At 43.7% G+C, this 21,147-nt stretch overlaps 1 protein-coding gene across 7 annotated transcripts in view; it reads left to right on the forward strand.

The window, feature by feature from the left end:
* Positions 1-21,147, forward strand: part of LOC117431656 (myosin phosphatase Rho-interacting protein) — a 245,746-nt gene that overhangs the window by 176,827 nt on the left and 47,772 nt on the right. For all 7 annotated transcript variants that reach the window (XM_058995983.1, XM_034052858.3, XM_058995984.1 and 4 more), the window contains 2 exons: positions 3,727-3,874; positions 4,894-5,010. In XM_058995983.1, coding sequence (XP_058851966.1) covers positions 3,727-3,874; positions 4,894-5,010 — 265 coding nt within the window. The remainder of the gene's footprint in view (positions 1-3,726; positions 3,875-4,893; positions 5,011-21,147) is intronic.

Genomic DNA, 21,147 nt, shown 5'->3' on the forward strand with positions numbered 1-21,147 from the left:
ACCCCTGTTGTAGTAGATTTGTAGCAGGGCAGAGCCCTGCTTGTAAGTAAGTGTTGTGTTTGTGGTGGTGGTTGGGAGGGATAGGGTTAATTCTCCTTGATAGTGCAAGACTTTTTTTTCTTTACCCTGTTTATTTTGACTCTGTGAGCTGTGTTTTTGTTTGACATGTGTATTTGTAAAATAAAAACCTACCTCCTGACCACCTTAGACACTCGGCTATCCAGTCACAGTATTCACTTGAAGACTTCTTGTCCAAGTTTTATAATGCATGCATGGTAAGAATGACTGAAGGGGATATTGAAACATTCAGACAGACCAGGCTCACACACTGTCATTATCTCCCCCCCCCCCCCCCCCCCCAACCCTTCCATGGTGATTTCCTGTGATTTACAATGTTGTGTGTTTCTGTCGCTCACCCTCTCGACTCTCCAGCCTCCTCTCTCTGTTGTTTTTGTTTTTCCAGGATGCTCTGCATTGACTCGCCTGCCCGTCTGCCTGCCTGCCCGCCCGCTTGCTTCCATTTCATCTCCAGTCTGTGCCCGTGCCGGGCTGGCGACGCATTCCTTCTCATTGAGAATCAAACTTAAACCTAAATAATGTCAAATCAAATCTCTCTCCTGTCCACGGTGTTAAATTGGAGTCCCTCTTCCCATGACCCTGTTGATAAAGTACATTGTGCTCTTTCCTGTTTCATTTTCAATTCATGTGCATTTCACTTGGTTATGAAAAAGTAATCTTCAAGGTTCTGTCAGGTTGGGTTATAGAACTATGTACACATGCATGTTGTTCCTGACCCTGACCCTTCCCTCCTTCAAATCTCAACTTCTAGTTTGTTATATACAGCTGTGGCCAGAAGTTTTTTCATCACCTAGAATTTTAGGATTGACACATACTTTTTAAAACCTATATGAACATCATGTAATCAAAGACACTACAACATGATATCGAAAAAGTCTACAGGAAGCCACAGTAGTAGTACAGCATTTTATGTTAGATTTCAAAATGTCACATTTTTCTATTTCTGTCAGTTTTTCGTTAAGTATATGGAAAACTGCAAAGCTGTATCTAATTCAATATGCTAACAAAGCATCATTCAGCTGGTTTCATTCAACTTTATGAAGCAAACTTAGTTAATTCTATAGGGTGATGCAAAACTTTTGGCCAGAACTATATATTTCAATTCCCCCATACAGCCATGTTCAAGGTTCACTGGTAACAAGCATCACATTTAGAAACCTAAATCTAGGTGAATGTGAGCATCGTGATTTACACATTATTAAGATGTCTGTTTAACACACTGAAACATGGATACAGGTTAACTTCACCAGCTTAACCTACGATATTTACCTGAAAAACCTAAAATAAAATTATTATTTCTGAAAACTTTATATTGTGCCACACAGTTAGGGGAGTGCAAGGTCGAGTTCTGGAGTGCAGGGGGAGCCACACAGTCAGGGGAGTGCAGGGGGAGCCACACAGTCAGGGATATGCAGGGGGAGCCACACAGTCAGGGGAGTGCAGGGGAACCACACAGTCAGGGGAGTGCAGGGGAACCACACAGTCAGGGGAGTGCAGGGGGAGCCACACAGTCAGGGGAGTGCAGGGGGAGCCACTCAGTCAGGGGAGTGCAGGGGGAGCCACACAGTCAGGGGAGTGCAGGGGAACCACACAGTCAGGGATATGCAGGGGGAGCCACACAGTCAGGGGAGTGCAGGGGGAGCCACACAGTCAGGGGAGTGCAGGGGGAGCCACACAGTCAGGGGAGTGCAGGGGGAGCCACACAGTCAGGGATATGCAGGGGGAGCCACACAGTCAGGGGAGTGCAGGGGGAGCCACACAGTCAGGGGAGTGCAGGGGGAGCCACACAGTCAGGGGAGTGCAGGGGGAGCCACGCAGTCAGGGGAGTGCAGGGGGAGCCACGCAGTCAGGGGAGTGCAGGGGGAGCCACACAGTCAGGGGAGTGCAGGGGGAGCCACGCAGTCAGGGGAGTGCAGGGGGAGCCACACAGTCAGGGGAGTGCAGGGGAACCACACAGTCAGGGGAGTGCAGGGGGAGCCACACAGTCAGGGGAGTGCAGGGGGAGCCACGCAGTCAGGGGAGTGCAGGGGGAGCCACGCAGTCAGGGGAGTGCAGGGGGAGCCACGCAGTCAGGGGAGTGCAGGGGGAGCCACTCAGTCAGGGGAGTGCAGGGGGAGCCACACAGTCAGGGATATGCAGGGGGAGCCACACAGTCAGGGGAGTGCAGGGGAACCACACAGTCAGGGGAGTGCAGGGGAACCACACAGTCAGGGGAGTGCAGGGGAACCACAGTCAGGGGAGTGCAGGGGGAGCCACACAGTCAGGGGAGTGCAGGGGGAGCCACACAGTCAGGGGAGTGCAGGGGGAGCCACACAGTCAGGGGAGTGCAGGGGAACCACACAGTCAGGGATATGCAGGGGGAGCCACACAGTCAGGGGAGTGCAGGGGGAGCCACACAGTCAGGGATATGCAGGGGGAGCCACACAGTCAGGGATATGCAGGGGGAGCCACACAGTCAGGGGAGTGCAGGGGAACCACACAGTCAGGGGAGTGCAGGGGGAGCCACACAGTCAGGGGAGTGCAGGGGGAGCCACACAGTCAGGGGAGTGCAGGGGGAGCCACACAGTCAGGGGAGTGCAGGGGAACCACACAGTCAGGGGAGTGCAGGGGGAGCCACACAGTCAGGGGAGTGCAGGGGAAGCCACACAGTCAGGGGAGTGCAGGGGGAGCCACACAGTCAGGGATATGCAGGGGGAGCCACACAGTCAGGGGAGTGCAGGGGGAGCCACACAGTCAGGGGAGTGCAGGGGGAGCCACGCAGTCAGGGGAGTGCAGGGGAACCACACAGTCAGGGGAGTGCAGGGGGAGCCACACAGTCAGGGGAGTGCAGGAGGAGCCACACAGTCAGGGGAGTGCAGGGGGAGCCACACAGTCAGGGATATGCAGGGGGAGCCACACAGTCAAGGATATGCAGGGGGAGCCACGCAGTCAGGGGAGTGCAGGGGGAGCCACGCAGTCAGGGGAGTGCAGGGGGAGCCACACAGTCAGGGATATGCAGGGGGAGCCACACAGTCAGGGGAGTGTAGGGTCGAATCCTGGAGTGTAGGGACAGCCATACAGTCGGGAGTGTAGGGTTGAGTACTGGCTCTGTGAAGTCCTGTGTGAGTATTTACAAATGGACAGGACCTTCGAAAGTTTTAAAACTCTTTGTTTTGGTTCCCAAATATGTAGAATATTAAGATCCAGAAATCAACATTGCTGGTTCTTTAAGCTCATACATTTTCAATAAAAACATCTCAGAGCCAGTAAGAAATGTACAAGCCCGTTTTATTCAGTTTGCACCTTTTTTTCCATCACCCACACTAATAGTTAAAACTGCTGCTTTCTGGAACCTTACCACTTTCTGTCCTGCTGGTCAACCTCATTCATCATCTGACACATAGCACAGGAAGTGATGAAAGGTCACAATTTAGACAATGTATTACTAGTAGGAGGTGAGCAATGTATCTTAAAGCCTTGGTTGTCAAAACATGATTTTATTTTTAGCATTGTTAGTTTCAGAAATGGATGGTGTGAACGCAGACGGGCTCAGCTTGTTCTCCTGTTTTTTTGTGTGGTGATTGGGAGTTTCAATAAGCAGGTTGTTCCCCTGTTTTGTGTGTGGTGATTGGGAGAGTTTCTCAAAGCAGGCCACTTGTTCCCCTGCAGGAGGTCACAGGTGATTGACCAGTTTGAGACCCTGGACAGTGAGCATGCTGAGCGCATGGAGACCAGCTCCTCCTCAGAACCCTGCTCCTCCTCATCCAGCACCTGTCGGCAGGGTCGCAACGAGAGACGCAGCTACCCCAAGAAACAGGTACCTTCCTCAGTACAACCTCTCCAATACATCCATCACCTGGGGACAATTCTTATGAGGCAGAAAAGGACAAGGGTCTGTAAGATGGGAATCATTACTGTGGAAGTTGCTGCCCTTAGCGTACTGTGTCCCTGCACTCCAGAGTGCTATGTCCAAAACAAGGAACTTGACTAAAGTCTTTAAAATCTGAAAAGGAGCTGACAAAGTTAACCCTGACCGATTAGTGCAGCACAGAAACCAGGACCAGAGATCACAGATTAAATTAAGTGGAGATAGACTTGCAGCAGAGGGAAGGAGACCTTTATACTTGTTGAAATGTACGTAGTTTTTTCCCATGTGTATCGAATGCTATGTGGGCCCACTTGTGCAGTTTTGGTTACTTGGCCACTTATTAGACAAAATTCTCTTCAGTGTCATAAAAACCAGAAGAATCTGCCCAGGACCCCAGTGTAAGTGCTTTCCTGGACCTTGTTTCCTGGTAGTTTTTCACCTCAGACAAAATTTTCCTTTTCCGTGGATTCAAAATAAGGCCTTTAATGTTTATTGATTAAATCAAAAGAGCACATCTGAACAGAAAACAAAGACAGTAAACTCACAATAAACAAACTGCTACCGAAGAAAGACCTGCGTGTACTGTGCAGCACAGGTTCTGTTAAAACTGTAAAGGATGCAAACCATTATGGGCTGTGCACAATGATCAACATTTTCTATCAGTATTACCTGAATGCACATGAACCCTGTAGTGATATCGGTGTTACCTGAATGCACATGAACCCTGTACTGATATCAGTGAATGCACATGAACACTGTACTGATATCAGTGAATGCATCATGAACCCTGTACTGATATCAGTGAATGCATCATGAACCCTGTACTGATATCAGCGCTTGCAATATTTGATGGTCATTTTGGACAGGCCCTTAATGTTATTATTGTTAGGTGATTTGGACAGACGGATTGGGTGGTATTAATGTACACTGGTGTCCAGACTGAGCCATGCTGTGCGTTACGATTTCAGGAGCACACACTTGAGGCGTCGAAGGAAGGGTCCGTTCCTGACGTGTCGGCCCCGCCCATCTCCCCATATCGCCGGGCCAAGTCACTGGACAGAAGAGCTACGGAGTCATCCATGACGGTAAGGCAGTCAGATCACTCCCGAACCCCAAGTAAGTGCACAGGACTGGAAGGATCTCCCTGGACTGGACTGGTTTACCTTGGTTTAGTGTGGCTTGTTTGCTCTTTTTCTGAAGCGGGCAAGGGGATTTCTAAATGTCCACGCAGTACTTTAATTAGTCTTTACCCCACCGCCCCACCAATGCCACCACCTGAACCACCCACTACTCATTGGGTTACTGAGAATTACTGACAGGGTAGAAGTTTGATTAGCCGAGATCCAACATGATTAGAAACCAGAAACCTGGTTGTTATAGATATATCTACATTTGTACCGTGTACATTTGTCTGCACAACTTCTGTACCTTTTTCTGCAAAATAATATATATTCTTTGCAAAAAACTTTGTTAATGCATCAGTTAGAGTTAATATTAAAATGACAAAAGTAGAGAAATGCAATGTTAAGGTTTTTAACCCTAACTCTGCATTCCCTCCCACCCCCTTACAAGCAGTGGAAGGGACAAGGCAACACAAGCAACCACAGACAGCCATCATCAGCTAAGACAAACACCACAGAACTGCAGATAACACAAGAGACATCCATCATCATGGTCCACTAGGTGTATGACCTCTAAATGCTCCTTAGAGACCTACTGGGAGGCTGCCGAGGTTGTCGGGGAAGGCGCACTGCATAAGGATGGATATTTACAGAACACGTGTGTACTATCTGCCAACATAGTCCTAAAGTACTGGAGAACACAGAATATACTGATATTATAGCACAAAGGAGGCTGTGTGGTCCAGTGGTTAAAGAAACGGGCTTGTAACCAGGAGGTCCCCGGTTCAAATCCCACCTCAGCCACTGACTCATTGTGTGACCCTGAGCAAGTTTTTAATTGACAGCTACCGGTAAGCCACAGATACCTTTCATAATTTAAATTTTGGATGTGGTGCGCACATCCTTTCCCTTCCTGTTTCAGTTCAGGTATTTGTGGTGTATACCTCCATTTTTTTCTGAGAAAGTTCTTCTTGAAAATTGATTCATAACCAAATTGACTACAGTGTCTCTGTTGTCTTATGACATTTATTTTTTATTTTTGTAAAAAGCAATTCGAAATATTACTTCAAAGTTCTCAATAATGGTCTCTATAATAAGCAACATTGGAGGCTGTGTGGTCCAGTGGTCAAATCCCACCTCAACCATTGACTCATTGTGTGACCCTGAGCAAATCACTTAACCTCCTTGTGCTCCGTCTTTCGGGTGAGATGTAATTGTAAGTGACTCTGCAGCTGATGCATAGTTCACACACCCTAGTCTCTGTAAGTCGCCTTGGATAAAGGCGTCTGCTAAATAAACAAATAATACAAAATATACAGGCCATCGCTCCCATTAAACTGTATTCTGTTGCTCATCCAGTATGACTGAAAAACTCTTGGTTGATCCATGTTGTTGGTGCTGCCGTCTCAAACTGACATGACACAGCACATTCCACCTGCCCATGTAAACGCAGTTTCATAACAGTGTACCTCATACACTTCCATTTTGGCAGATGACAATATCATTGTGTCATACGTCTGTCGCATGGGTGTCTTGTTCTTAAAGTGCTCCCATTTCCCCATATCCATGTGTGACAGGCTGACCGGGGTAAGGAGGCTCAGAGTCAGGATGTGCAGGGAAAATAAAAGACTTTTAATTAAACAAAATACACAAAACAAAAGGCAGGATGACCAACCAAAAAGACAAACACAAAAACAGGCTTTAAACCCGAACTATACAAAAAGACCCACTCACTCTCTCTCACACACACGTCTTCTCACTCTCACAAACACTCGCCAACTAACATACCCAACCACTCCCTTTTATACAGGTGCCTGGGCTAATTGGGCAATTCGCACCTGATTAGCCCAGGCACATTCCACACATTCCTCACACAAACTCACTCACTGAACCACACCCCAAACTCACTCATATCCACTCTAAACAATACAAAAAACACAAAACCACCACAAAATAGGCTGCACCCCATCACACACCTCCCCTCCTTGTGCGCAGCACAACGTGGCCTAAATGGCCACCTCCCCCCTTAAATTTCCAAAATCGTCTCTTCTGGTGCTGGGGAGAGGGCAGAGGCTTCCCCTGGCCCACAAGCAGTCTGGTGGTCCCAAGCAAAGATAGTCCGGCAGCCCCGGGCCATAACAGCGGACCCTCGGGAGGCAAACTCGGGAGGGGAGCCCCTGTCCATGAAGGCGGCAGCAGGAGCTCCACTTCTCCCTCGTACTTTGTAACTGGTGACTCCCCAGGCGATGCGGAGCACCAGGCAACCCCAGGCGAAGCAGGACCCTCAGCGACCCCAGGCAAAGCAGGACCCTCGACGACCCCAGGCAAAGCAGGACCCTCGACGACCCTAGGAGAAACAAAAGCGGAGCAGCAGGCAACCCCAGGCGATGCGGGGCAGGCATCCTTGGGCGTGGCCAACAGTGCAGGAACCTCCGGCCAGGGTGGCAGCGGCCAGAGTTCCTCTTCCCTGTTGGCAACAGGAGTTAGAGCCCGCTCCAGCTCCTCTGATGGCGGAAGCGGGAACAGCAGCTAGTCTCCCTCTGGTGGCGGAGGCGGGAACAGCAGCTCGTCTCCCTCTGGTGGCGGAGGCGGGAACAACAGCTCGTCTCCCTCTGGTGGCGGAGGCGGGAACAGCAGCTCGTCTCCCTCTGGTGGCGGAGGCGGGAACAGCAGCTCGTCTCCCTCTGGTGGCGGAGGCGGGAACAGCAGCTCGTCTCCCTGTGGTGGCGCTGCCGGCTCCTCCGACAGCGGGGTTAGAGCTGGTGGTGCTGCCGGCTCCTCCGACAGCGGGGTTAGAGCTGGTGGTGGGCGTCTCCGATGGGCTCCCTTCAGCAGCAAAAAGAGCGGCTGCTGTGGAGCCTGAGCTTCATGCCCTCGACCCCCCTCCCCCCCAAAAAATAGGGGTTTGGGCCTTCAGCTTCTCCCCCCCAGACCAAGGACGCACTGGCTCCTCCCCTCCGGACACAGGACGCACTGGCTCCTCCCCCCGGACAAAGGACGCACTGGCTCCTCCCTTCCGTACACAGGAGGCACTGGCTCCTCCCCTCCGGACACAGGACGCACTGGCTCCTCCCTTCCGTACACAGGACGCACTGACTCCTCCCCTCCGGACACAAGACACACTGGCTCCTCCCTTCCGGACACAGGACGCACTGGCTCCTCCCCTGCGGACACAGGACACACTGGCTCCTCCCCTGCGGACACAGGACACACTGGCTCCTCCCCTTCCGGCTCTTGCAGCGGCAGCTCCTCTTCCTCATACTGGGTGGGGCAGATGGCCACTGTGTGCCCATATGCCCCAAAGCCGGGGCACAACTCTGCCGCGAGCCCTTTTAAAAACAGCTCCCAGTTGTCATCTGCCTCCTCCTGGGCCAGCTCCATTTTTTTTTTTTTTTAAACAAAAAATCCTGCACTCCTGCTCCGAGTCTCCAGAGGCGCTATCCCACTCTAACACCAACTGTGGCAAGCTGACCGAGGTAAGGAGACTCAGAGTCAGGATGTGCAGGGAAAATAAGACTTTTAATTAAACAAAATACACAAAACAAAAGGCACGGTGACCAACCAAAAAGACAAACACAAAACAGGCTTTAAACCCGAACTATACAAAAAGACCCACTCACTCTCTCACACACGTCTTCTCACTCTCACAAACACTCACCAACTAACATACCCAACCACTCCCTTTTATACAGGTGCCTGGGCTAATTGGGCAATTTGCACCTCATTAGCCCAGGCACATTCCACACATTCCTCACACAAACTCACTCACTGAACCACACCCCAAACTCACTCATATCCACTCTAAACAATACAAAAAACACAAAACCACCACAAAATAGGCTGCACCCCATCACACCATGTTACTATGAATGGTAACGGCAGCCCATCACCCCTTCCTCCCTTGCAAAAGACTGCTTATGCCATTGAACATCTGCAATTTCATACAACAGAAAGTTATGGAAGGACATAGATTCATATCACAGCACTATTAGTAGTCCTTCTCTCATGCACCCGTGTCTCATGATTTACCATACATATACACTTCATGTTACCCTGATGCAGTTCACCACACCCACCCAACAAACTAACACACATCAAACACGTGGATACCACACTAGACATTGATCATGGCAGTGGAATTCATAGAGGGACAGTGTGATGTTGATGCCACTATTTTGCATCTGTCTCCTACTAGACCTGCATAAGCAGTGCCCAGATATACAGAACCCCCAACACATTGGAATGGCAGTAGACCTCATCCATGATGATGGATGTCTCTTGTGTTATCTGCAGAGTTGTATTTTTATTTATTAAATTTATGTATTGCATTTATATAGTGCTTTTTATAGAAAAGTATCTCAAAGCACTGTACAGTACATAGCAGATAAATTTGTTTTACAATTTAATCATGCAGAATTTTATTTTTGTATATAACCAATAGAAGATCCTGCATTTTCTCCGCTGCAATCCAATCATAAGTGAGCGGTGGCGGACATTGAAGGTCTTTAGTAGGTTTAACCAATGAGTCAAAGATCTGCCCCTTGTTATACAGGTATCTAATCATGAGTGAGCAGAGGCGGGACATAATAATGCTAGGGTAAAGGTGTAAGAACAGCTGAATTTCATGCGATGTTGTTGTTATTATTATTATTATTATTTGTTTATTTAGCAGATGCCTTTATCCAAGGCGACTTACAGAGACTAGGGTGAGTGTACTATGCATCAGCTGCAGAGTCACTTACAACTACGTCTCACCCGAAAGACGGAGCACAAGGAGGTTAAGTGATTTGCTCAGGGTCACACAATGAGTCAATGGTTGAGGTGGGATTTGACCACTGGACCACACAGCCTCCAATGTTGCTTATTATAGAGACCATTATTGAGAACTTTGAAGTAATATTTCGAATTGCTTTTTACAAAAATAAAAAATAAATGTCATAAGACAACAGAGACACTGTAGTCAATTTGGTTATGAATCAATTTTCAAGAAGAACTTTCTCAGAAAAAAATGGAGGTATACACCACAAATACCTGAACTGAAACAGGAAGGGAAAGGATGTGCGCACCACATCCAAAATTTAAATTATGAAAGGTATCTGTGGCTTACCGGTAGCTGTCAATTAAAAAAAAAGTATACTGCTGGAACTGTATTTTGTTGAGTACAGAAAAGGCAATATGGAACAGCACTGGCTACAGCAATCTAGGATGTCTATTCAAGTCAGCACAAAAACATGAGTTTTCCCAGAGTCACTTGCGAGCCACTGTAACACTCAAAACTTTTGGATTGATGTTCAACTGGATGAGCAGAAGAGTAGGGATACAATACATCACAATGATCAAGTAAGAAAAACCTGTGAGGTTCTTAAACACTTGGTTGATTCTGTTGTTTACCTTGGCAAGCAAGAACTGGCTTTCAGAGGGCACGATGAAGGCACCAATTCCTCAAATAGAGGTAATCTTGTGGAATTACTTGCTCTGATTTCTGACTATGACAGCATGTTAAACAATCACTTGTCAATAGCCACAGTATTGTCGGGTACCTGTAACAAGATTCTGAACGGCTTAATCTCTTCGGTGCCTCAGGTTCTGCTAGATGCAGAAGTACAGGAAGCCAGGTACGTAGCTATAATGATAGATTAAACAACCAACAATGGAAACGCAGCTCAGCTGTCTTGTGTTTTCAGGTATGTGACTGACAGTGTCCCAAAAGAACGGTTGTTCTGTGAAAATGTGTTACATTTACTAAAATAAAAATAATATTAAAAATGCTTTTAAAAAGACCAAATTTCCATTGGGTTTCCTGGTTTTAGTCAGAATTCTAGCAGCGGTATTTTGAACAAGCTGCAAGCGGGATACCACACGTTTGGGGACACCTGAAAAAAATGTATTACAATAATCAATTCTAGATAAAACAAAGGCATGCATTAGTCTCTCGGCATCAGATACGAAAATAATAAAAAATATAGATCTAATATGAGTCTCAAATGATAGATCAGGATCAGTGATGACCCCCAAACTCTTAATGTCTAGTTTAAGTTTTGATGAAAGACTGCAAGGGTCGAGCTCATGTAGTCCCACATTTCCTTTTAGTTGGTTCTGTGAGCCCACTAGCATAACCTCTGTTTTATCTGAATTCAACATTAGAAAATTCTGTGAGATCCAATGCTTGATGTCTGTAAGGCAAGTAGCCAATAACACCCAGGCAGAAGAAATTCCTGGCTTTAGGGACAAATATAGCTGCGTATCATCAGCATAGCAATGGTAGCATATGTAATGAAAACAACAAGGGACATAGAATGGAGCCCTGTGGAACACCACAGACGACTTCCGATAATGCCGATTTTACCTCCCCAATAGAGACAAACTGAAACCTATCAGAAAGATAAGATTTGAACCAGGATAGGACAAGGCCATAGAGTCCTACTGTGCTTTCAAGACGATTCAGTAGGATGGAATGGTCTACAGTATCAAAGGCAGTACTTAGATACTAATAGAAGTAATAATACTGATGGAAAGCCCGAGTCAGAGCTTATCGGCAGATCATTCACAACTCTAACAAGGGTCGTCTTGGTGCTATGTGCAGCACAAAAACCAGACTAAACTTCTCGAAATATAGCATTAAGAGTTAGACATTTTTGTAATTGAATTGCAACAACACTCTCTAGATCCTTATCTAAGAATGATAGGTTGGAGATTGCTTTCGCTCAGCATTTAATAAACAGAACAGAACAGAAAATAAAAGGTTGGAACAGACAAAACACAGGGCACGGCACTTGAGGCCAAAATAAATAGACGAACAAAACGGACTAGACAGACAAACAAACACGGTGAGCAGATACTTTTAACTATTTACTTTCACAATTCACAATTACCTCCGTCTCCAATCCCGTTCTCCACTCACCGAACACCCAACCTCGAGTGAATGCTACGTGTCTCTATATATATTGTTGTGCTGGGATTCAATTACTAATTAATTATTCACTTGAATCCCAGCACGTGAATTAATTCTGTGCAACCCTGTGCTCACATATTACATTTAACCAGCACGTGAAGTGATTTGTGCCCTCCTCGTGCCTAAATACAAATCTACCTTTTTAAATCACACGTGAAACACAGACCCGTTTATATCCCGTGTACCAATCTATACACCAACATTAACACACGCACGCAACATACAACACATAATATGCACACAGGGGCGGGGCACATTGCCACAGGGTATTAATAACACCAAGAACATATTTTAATAGTTTTGTAGGAATAGGATCAAGAAAGCATGTAGTAGCTCTCATATGTTGAACTAGCTCTGTCAGGTCCTGTAAGGTAATCAAAGAAAAAGCCCCCATAGTAGCCTTAATAGGTGTAGTTGGTAAAATTGTACTGGAGTCCTCCTTAATGAAGGTGTCTGTGGAATCTTATTTCTGATGTCTAGTATTTTATTTTTAAAGAAATTAAGTCATTGCAGCTGTGAGAGGAGCCAATGTAGGACTATTAGGGGAAGGATTAATTAATTTGTTTAGGGTAGCAAAAAGAAATCTAGGATTATTTTATGTGTTTCAATTAAATTAGAATAATATGATGATCTAACCAACGCCAGAGCCTTCCTATATTTAACCAGGTGGCCCTTCCATGCGATGTAATGAACATGCAGTTTAGATTCCTGCCATCTCCATTCTATTTTACTACCCTCACATTTCATAATTAAACCACGGTAATGAGCTCAGTACATCAGAAAGCTTAACAGTAGTTGAAGAATTAATTACCAGGGATTTAAATGTACGTTTTTTTTAGATACTGGCAGATTCACTTCAAACAGAATGGCAAGATGGTCAGAAATAGTAAGATCTAGGGTTATGATGTTCTTAACAGCTAAACAACGAGAAATTACCAGATCTAAAGTATGGCCACGATTATGCGTAGGACCTTTGACATGCAGGATATAATCTAAGAAATCCAGTAGCCTCAAAAATTCCAAGGAGTTAGAATCAGAATCAATGTCAACATGAAGGTTAAAATCACCCAGTTAAAGAATCCTATCATATTTGACTGTCCGTATAGATAACAAATCCCCAAATTCAGTCAGAAATAGCGGGTTTGACTTAGGTGGTTGATAAATAATTACAATATGAACAGGTAAATGACGATGAATAACCTTCAACAATTTCCTGTTTGATTCTGAATTCACTGCGGAAAACAGTAGCAAGACCACCTCCCCGCCCAGTAGAGCGAGCTTTCTGGAAATAAGAATAGTTAGGTGGAGAAGCCTCAATCAGGGAAACATTGTCATTCGGTCCAAGCCAAGTTTCAGTTAAAGAGAGAATATCAATGCTGTAATCCTGAATAAAATCACTAATTAACAGAGCCCTATTAGACAGAGTCCTGATATTAAATAAACCTAGGCATAAATTGGTACAATCAAGAGCATGTGATTGAGCAGGGATAATAGGAATTTGATGAAGGTTACTGTATCACACACCTCTGTGTTTACTCAGCAGGTAGCGGGAATAGCAGGATACTTTAACCTGAATTTTACATGCCTCTATAGGTTCCCTCCCCTCCCCAGTTTCTAGTTTAAATACCTTGCTAAGTGGTTTTCGATGTTATCAGCTAGCCTGCTTGCCCCTGGCCTATTTAGGTGCAGTCCATCTTTCCTATAATATCGATTTCTTTTTTAAAAGCAATCCCAGTTGTTTATAATCCCAGCCCTCCTTCTGCATAATTCTGCATCCTAACTTTTTCAGCTGTCTTTAAAATTTTAAAATCCTCCTTCAGAATGTCAGATTTTCTGTTCCTCATGTGATTTGTACCATCTGTGCACTCTTGATTCAATATCCTTTGCTTTTGCACCAGGAAGCAGATAATAACCGTATTTACAGAATCTTTATGGCTAAAATCACTGTCGACATAGTGTAGAATTGAATCATCTACTAACACCTGACCCCTGTGTTCATCCAGCACTAGGTCATCATAGCGTAGAATTGAATCATCTACTAACACCTGACCCCTGTGTTCATCCAGCACTAGGTCATCATAGCGTAGAATTGAATCACCTACTAACACCTGACCCCTGTGTTCATCCAGCACTAGGTCATCATAGCGTAGAATTGAATCACCTACTAACAGCACCTCACCCCTGTGTTCATCCAGCACTAGATCATCATAGCGTAGAATTGAATCATCTACTAACACCTGACCCCTGTGTTCATCCAGCACTAGGTCATCATAGCGTAGAATTGAATCATCTACTAACACCTGACCCCTGTGTTCATCCAGCACTAGGTCATCATAGCGTAGAATTGAATCACCTACTAACACCTGACCCCTGTGTTCATCCAGCACTAGGTCATCATAGCGTAGAATTGAATCACCTACTAACAGCACCTCACCCCTGTGTTCATCCAGCACTAGATCATCATAGCGTAGAATTGAATCACTACTAACAACACCTCACCCCTGTGTTCATCCAGCACTAGATCATCATAGCGTAGAATTGAATCACTACTAACAACACCTCACCCCTGTGTTCATCCAGCACTAGATCATCATAGCGTAGAATTGAATCACTACTAACAACACCTGACCCCTGTGTTCATCCAGCACTAGGTCATCATAGCGTAGAATTGAATCACCTACTAACAGCACCTGACCCTGTGTTCATCCAGCACTAGATTATCATATCGTAGAATTGATTCCCTTACTAACACCACCTCACCCCTGTGTTCATCCAGCACTAGATCATCATAGCGTAGAATTGAATCACTACTAACACCTGACCCCTGTGTTCATCCAGCACTAGGTCATCATAGCGTAGAATTGAATCACCTACTAACACCTGACCCCTTTGTTCATCCAGCACTAGGTCATCATAGCGTAGAATTGAATCACCTACTAACACCTCACCCCTGTGTTCATCCTGCACTAGGTCATCATAGCGTAGAATTGAATCACTACTAACAACACCTTACCCCTGTGTTCATCCTGCACTAGGTCATCATAGCGTAGAATTGAATCACCTACTAACACCTGACCCCTGTGTTCATCCTGCACTAGGTCATCATAGCGTAGAATTGAATCACCTACTAACAACACCTCACCCCTGTGTTCATCCTGCACTAGGTCATCATAGTGTAGAATTGAATCACTACTAACAACACCTCACCCCTGTGCAGTGCACAATCAAGACAGACTGATTTGCCATGCCAGAAATAAAAAATAAAAAAATGCTGGCTGTGACGGTTAAACAAGTAGATTGTAACATTGACGGGTAAGTGCATTAATTTGTTACATATATATATATTACAGGGACGGTAAAACATGACTGACGTGTATCTGAGTGCTGACTATATATATATATATATATATATATATATATATATATATATATATATATATATATATATATTATATTATATTAGGGCTGTCAAGCAATTTATAGTGTGATATTTATTTACAATCAAGCAGTGTTGTTAAATTGTTTAACCAACTGCTAAATCACAATGGAGTCAGTTTATTACTCGCAGTGCTTAATTTGTAAATCGGGAGGTCCCGTAACACATAGTGAGCACGAGAGGGGGGGTGTTCCGGGGGGGCTCTGAGGTACCAGAACGCATGCGAAAAAAGTGACAAACACAATGTAGCCAGACAATGTAACTATAACCCGTGTTAAGGTGTCATCTTTAGCCTTGGCTACAATGCTTGCTTCCGCTAAATGGGCCTTGGTTCAGGCATGTTCAAAAACCTTTTTTCACAGGGTTCTTTGTTGTTTTTTCATGTCGGAGGCAGAGGACATTACTGTACATTCCACCCACGCTTTCGCTAGTTTCATCCCTCCCTATGATTAATACTTCTAAGTCATCTTGAGTAAAGTCAGCCAAATTACTAAATAATAATAATAATAATAATAATAATAATAATAAATAGAGATATACACCTCATTTCCAAAATAAATAAATACAAACATCTACTGGTATTGTAACGTTATTGTACCCAAGGCTTAATTATATAACTTGTGATTACATATTGACCTTGAGGAATGAATGTATTTTATACATGACAATTTACAACTACGGTTAAATATTTTATAATTTAATAATGACGGCGGTTCACCTTAGTCCACAAGGTGACACGTATCAGCTACGATACAACAACCTTTTAGGAGGATATTGCACACATTCTAACGGATGACGTTCTTAAACGTCTATTATATTTTACACGCACATTAAATATACATTTTCTAAATGTTATTTTACTGTGTTAAACACTAAAAAATACTAAATATATACACGTTTAAACTTTGTTTTTATAAAATATACATGTTGCGGTTATGGGTGTGCTTCAACGTGTGATTGATTACATGACTAATCCCAAAGATTTACTGGATAGAAGATGAATTGGGCAAACAGCGTTTTGCTATGTGTTGAATAAATAGCACGGATTAGTTCCACAAATACCACTCGTTCGAGCCTCTCTTTTTTGTTGTTGTGAAAAACAATGGGTGACTCCAAATGTATAGAAAAAAAAACATAAGAAATGCAATTGACTATTTTTTTTTAAAGATTAAATTAAATTAGATTAGTTTAGATTGATACTGATGGCTAAACAATGCTAATGGTTCAAACTGTTATGTTATCTCCAGTATTCTAAATATATATTATTATTTTTTTGTTAAACTATATTTAATTTAATGTTTATGAACCAAGTCAACCAAATATAGATTCTCCCTAGCTTTTGTGATGTGCAGTTTGTGAACGACTCGTTCTTTCCGGTTCAAATAAACCTACGTAAACAATCTTAATGCGGTCTATATTGATTGGTTTTGTGTCATTGAATCAGTGAATCAAATGAACGAAATGAATCAAATGAATCGAGTCACTAAAAATAATCGAACTGCCCATCACTAGTCCTCCCCGACCCCGTCCCCGTCTCCGACCCCGTCCCCCTCTCCCGCCGAGTCTGACTCACTAGTAGGTCTACCAGCTAGTGGAGGACGTGCCGGTGGTGATGCTAAACTGGCAGAATTAAGCGCAGACAGCGTTGCTAGCTAAGCCATCGCCATCAGGAGCAGTTTCCCCCTCATTTTTGATTTGGCTTTCCTTTCCCCACGACACGTTTCAAATTCAGTAGCGACGACTAGCCTAGGCTACGTGACGTGATTACGTAGGGACCTCTCGCTAGCTGGCCACCACTGTTTCAAAATCAGTTACTTACCTCGCCGGCCCGCCCCATAACCTCTATGTACAAATAAGAGAGCAGGTCTGGAATCGGTGTGGCAGGATAGGATGCGCTTTTACTGGGGGACGGGAGAAATAACGTGGAGACAGAAGCAACTTTAACTCTGATCGCTTTTATTAGAATGTTTACAGTGCAAACAGTGGAAAAAATAATAAATCATGCCGCGAGAGGTACCGGATCTGGGCAAATTAGGTGCCGGAACAAAAAAAGTAAAATCTGAGAGGTGCCGGATCCTGTTCCGGCAGGATCCGGCTCAAATTAAGCACTGATTACTCGCCTTACTGCATTTAAAATTATCAGTTTCCTTTACAGTTTTCTTTACTCATAAACTGAGGTTTTTCATTGCTGTTTAAATAATAATAATTATAATAATCATTTTAAATTATCTTTTATTAATAACTTGAAATACCTAAATAAAATAAAACATTCACTGAGTAATGGTTATATCTTCCATAATTGTAAATAATATTGTTTAAAAACAAATGTGGTTATTGAAATACAGTGCTCCCTCGCTGGGACACATAGGAACACACATCTGACTAAAATACAAAATAAAATAACTCCCTCTCTATATTGCACATATATTGAAGCAAAAATGTAACTTTCCATGAATTAACCATGCATAAAGCACCATGTAATCAACGCTATATTTTTTACAAAAAAAAGAGAAAAAAAGTAACATTCCCACTCCTGGGTCATTTTAATTAGCAGTTTTTAAACTACTGAGCATCAAAAGAAACTTATCACTTATATTTGAGCATCAAAAGAAACTTATCACGAGACTTCCGGTGGCTTCCACCCAAGATGGTGGCTTAGTTTGAGAGCTCCCACACTCATTGCCCTGATTTATTAAAAATATACTTATTATTTCAGTGAAGGGCACGTTTTGCTACTAGCATACTAGCAATGGAGACACCAGAGAAAGGGGATTCGTCAGCCATGGACCCGAATACCCCTTCCCCAACTATGAAAGCCAAGAGTAAAAAAGCCAGAAGCGCTCTAGCGCTCGCAGAGACAGGCCTTGCACCTTCATTTTTAAATTACTTCGCTACAGCTCATTCTTAGGGCTGCCAGAAATGTAGCTACATCACCCCGGCTAGATGGAAGCTCTCTACTTTTCTTCCCTGATTACTCCGCCTTTACTGCCCAGCGAAGAAAATGTTTCGCCCCGGTTCAGAAATCTCTCAGGCAGCTTGGAGTCCAGAACTTCTTGTTATACCCGGCAAAACTGAAGATCATTCACAACGGCCAACCCAGTATGTTTGACTCGGTGAAGGAAGCGGAAAGATTCGTCTTGGGATTATCTAATACTCAATCTATGGACTAAATCTGCCGCATTATTTCAAACACCAGAAATGTGTGTTGTTTTTTTTGTTTGTTTTTTCTCGCTTTTGGAAAACACTACTGCTCTAATATGGTTAACTGAACCCTACAGCACGGGATCTGCTTAATCGGACTGTATGTAAGTTACATCCACATGGTGGTATATGTTGGGGTGTAATTGTTTTTGTATTACAGTACATCTCATATATTGGGATGGGGTTAATTATGCACTGTCATTTAATTTAATTGTATTGCAATACAAACATCCTGAGTTTCTTTTCTACGTTGTATTAACCTATTATATATTTCTACCTTCCTGAAGTGCATTATGTTTTGGGTTTTTGGGTGTGGGTTTTGCATCTTGGTTCGAAACCACGGAAGCTAATATTTTTTGTTTTTGTTCTGGCAATGAGGGTCACGGCGGCGCTATGAGCTGCTGCTTCTCTCAGCTAGTCAGTTTTGTAAAAATAGTTCTGTGTTTGTTTTTGTATATCAGATTACATTTATTAGGCAATCGCTTGGGAGCACATTGTTATACCAGTGTAGGGCTATTTGAAACATTTTTTATTTTCGTTTTATTTGATCTGTCCGACGCTAATTCCAGGATATGTTTACTTCTTTCATTGCTGTCTGTTAACTGTGCAATCTCTGTTATACACGCTCAGTGCACATGGGAGGAGTGGCCCCGTACTGCCTATTTTAAACCTCCATAATGGCTAATTATAATTGTATGTCCTGGAACGTGCGTGGTCTTAACTCACCCGTTAAAAGAGCCAAATGTTTAGATTTTTTACATCGTAAAAACATTACAATTGCATTAATTCAGGAGACCCATCTCAAATCTGCTGATGTCAATAGATTTCAAAATAAACACTATAAAGTAATTGCTCACTCCTGCGCCTTGAATAAAACAAAAGGGGTACTAATTGTGGTTAACAGAAAGATAAATATTACCATTAATAGTTCAAGCAATGATAGTGAAGGCCGTTTCTGTCAAGTAATAGCAACACTTAACAGTGTTAAACTGTGCTTAGCACCCAATGTTTTCAATCCTCGATTTTTTGAGAACATCAGGGTTAAGCTATCAGCACTCCCAGATTGTGCACTTGTTGTTGGGGGGGATTTTAATTTGACTTTCAATCCAGCTCTTGATACTTCATCACAGGGCACTGCCCTGTCTCTTACCTCTGCCTCTATATACTTTCAAAACTTTGCACAAGGCTTAAATGTACATGATGCTTGGCGTCTGAGAAACAATGGTGTTAAAGATTTCACATTCTTTTCGCATAAAATATACTCTCGCATCGACTACATTTTTATCTCCCCAATTATTATGCATAATATTATTTCCACAGATATATTGCCAATTCTTATTTCTGATCATGCTCCGGTTTTGTATTCATTTGACTTGGTCCCAGGAATTAAGCGTGCTAAACGCTGGCGTTTTAACTCATTTTTACTTCAGAATGAAGCTTTCTTAAAACATCTCACAGAGAGTTTGAGAGATTTCCTAGAAATCAACCGTAATACTGCAACCAACCCACATTCATTATGGGAGGTTACTAAATGCTATATTAGGGGCTGCTGTACAGCCTTTTCTTCTAACTTGAATAAAACACGAAACAGACATCCTCCAGCTAGAAACTACTATTTCACAGTTAGAAAAAGAACAGAAATGTAACTTCTTAAAAAGTAAAGCAAAACAGTTAGCCACCTTAAAGACTGAATTCAAAAATCTTACTAGTAGCAGAGCAGAATTTCTAGTACACAAAACAAGACAGCTGTATTATGAGCACACAGAGCGTCCTAGCAGATTACTTGCATTGCGATTAAAACAATCCAAACACTTGGCTTCTATTGAGGCAATCAGGGACAGCAATAATGTTGTACTTTCTAAACCAGAGCAGATTAGCAAAGTCTTTCAAGATTATTATTCTCAACTTTACACTTCTGAAGCTGGTGCAGACTTGGCAAAAATTGAGGATTTTTTAAATCCATTGGAATTGCCTCAATTAACTGCTGAAAAGGCGGAGCACTTGGACGCTCCTTTAACGTTGCAAGAATTAGAGGCAGCAGCTCGATCCATGCAGAAGCGAAAGTCACCTGGGTTGGATGGCATTCCACCTGAGTTATTGCTGGCAGTATGGGATCAAGTTGGTTCATTAAGACTCCATTCTATAAATTTTTCACTGCAAACTGGCGCTTTCCATAGAGATCAGAAATCGGCTTTGATTTCGTTGCTTGTTAAAAAAGGAAAAGACCCTTTAGACTGTGCCAGCTACAGGCCCCTTTCACTTTTAAATTCAGATCTAAAATTGTTTGCTAAAGCTCTTTCTGGGCGGTTGGAAAAATATGTGTGTAACCTAATACATCATGATCAGATCGGGTTTTTAAAGAGCCGCCTTGCTTCAGACAACATACGGCGTCTTTTTCATATTATAGACCAAGCCCCCCATCAACCTGCCTCTTGTGCTGTATTTTCTCTGGATGCCGAGAAGGCATTTGATCGCCTGGAATGGAACTATCTGTGGGCAGTTCTAGAACGCT

This window comes from Acipenser ruthenus, chromosome 22, assembly GCF_902713425.1.
Source record: "Acipenser ruthenus chromosome 22, fAciRut3.2 maternal haplotype, whole genome shotgun sequence".
NCBI classification, from domain to species: domain Eukaryota; kingdom Metazoa; phylum Chordata; class Actinopteri; order Acipenseriformes; family Acipenseridae; genus Acipenser; species Acipenser ruthenus.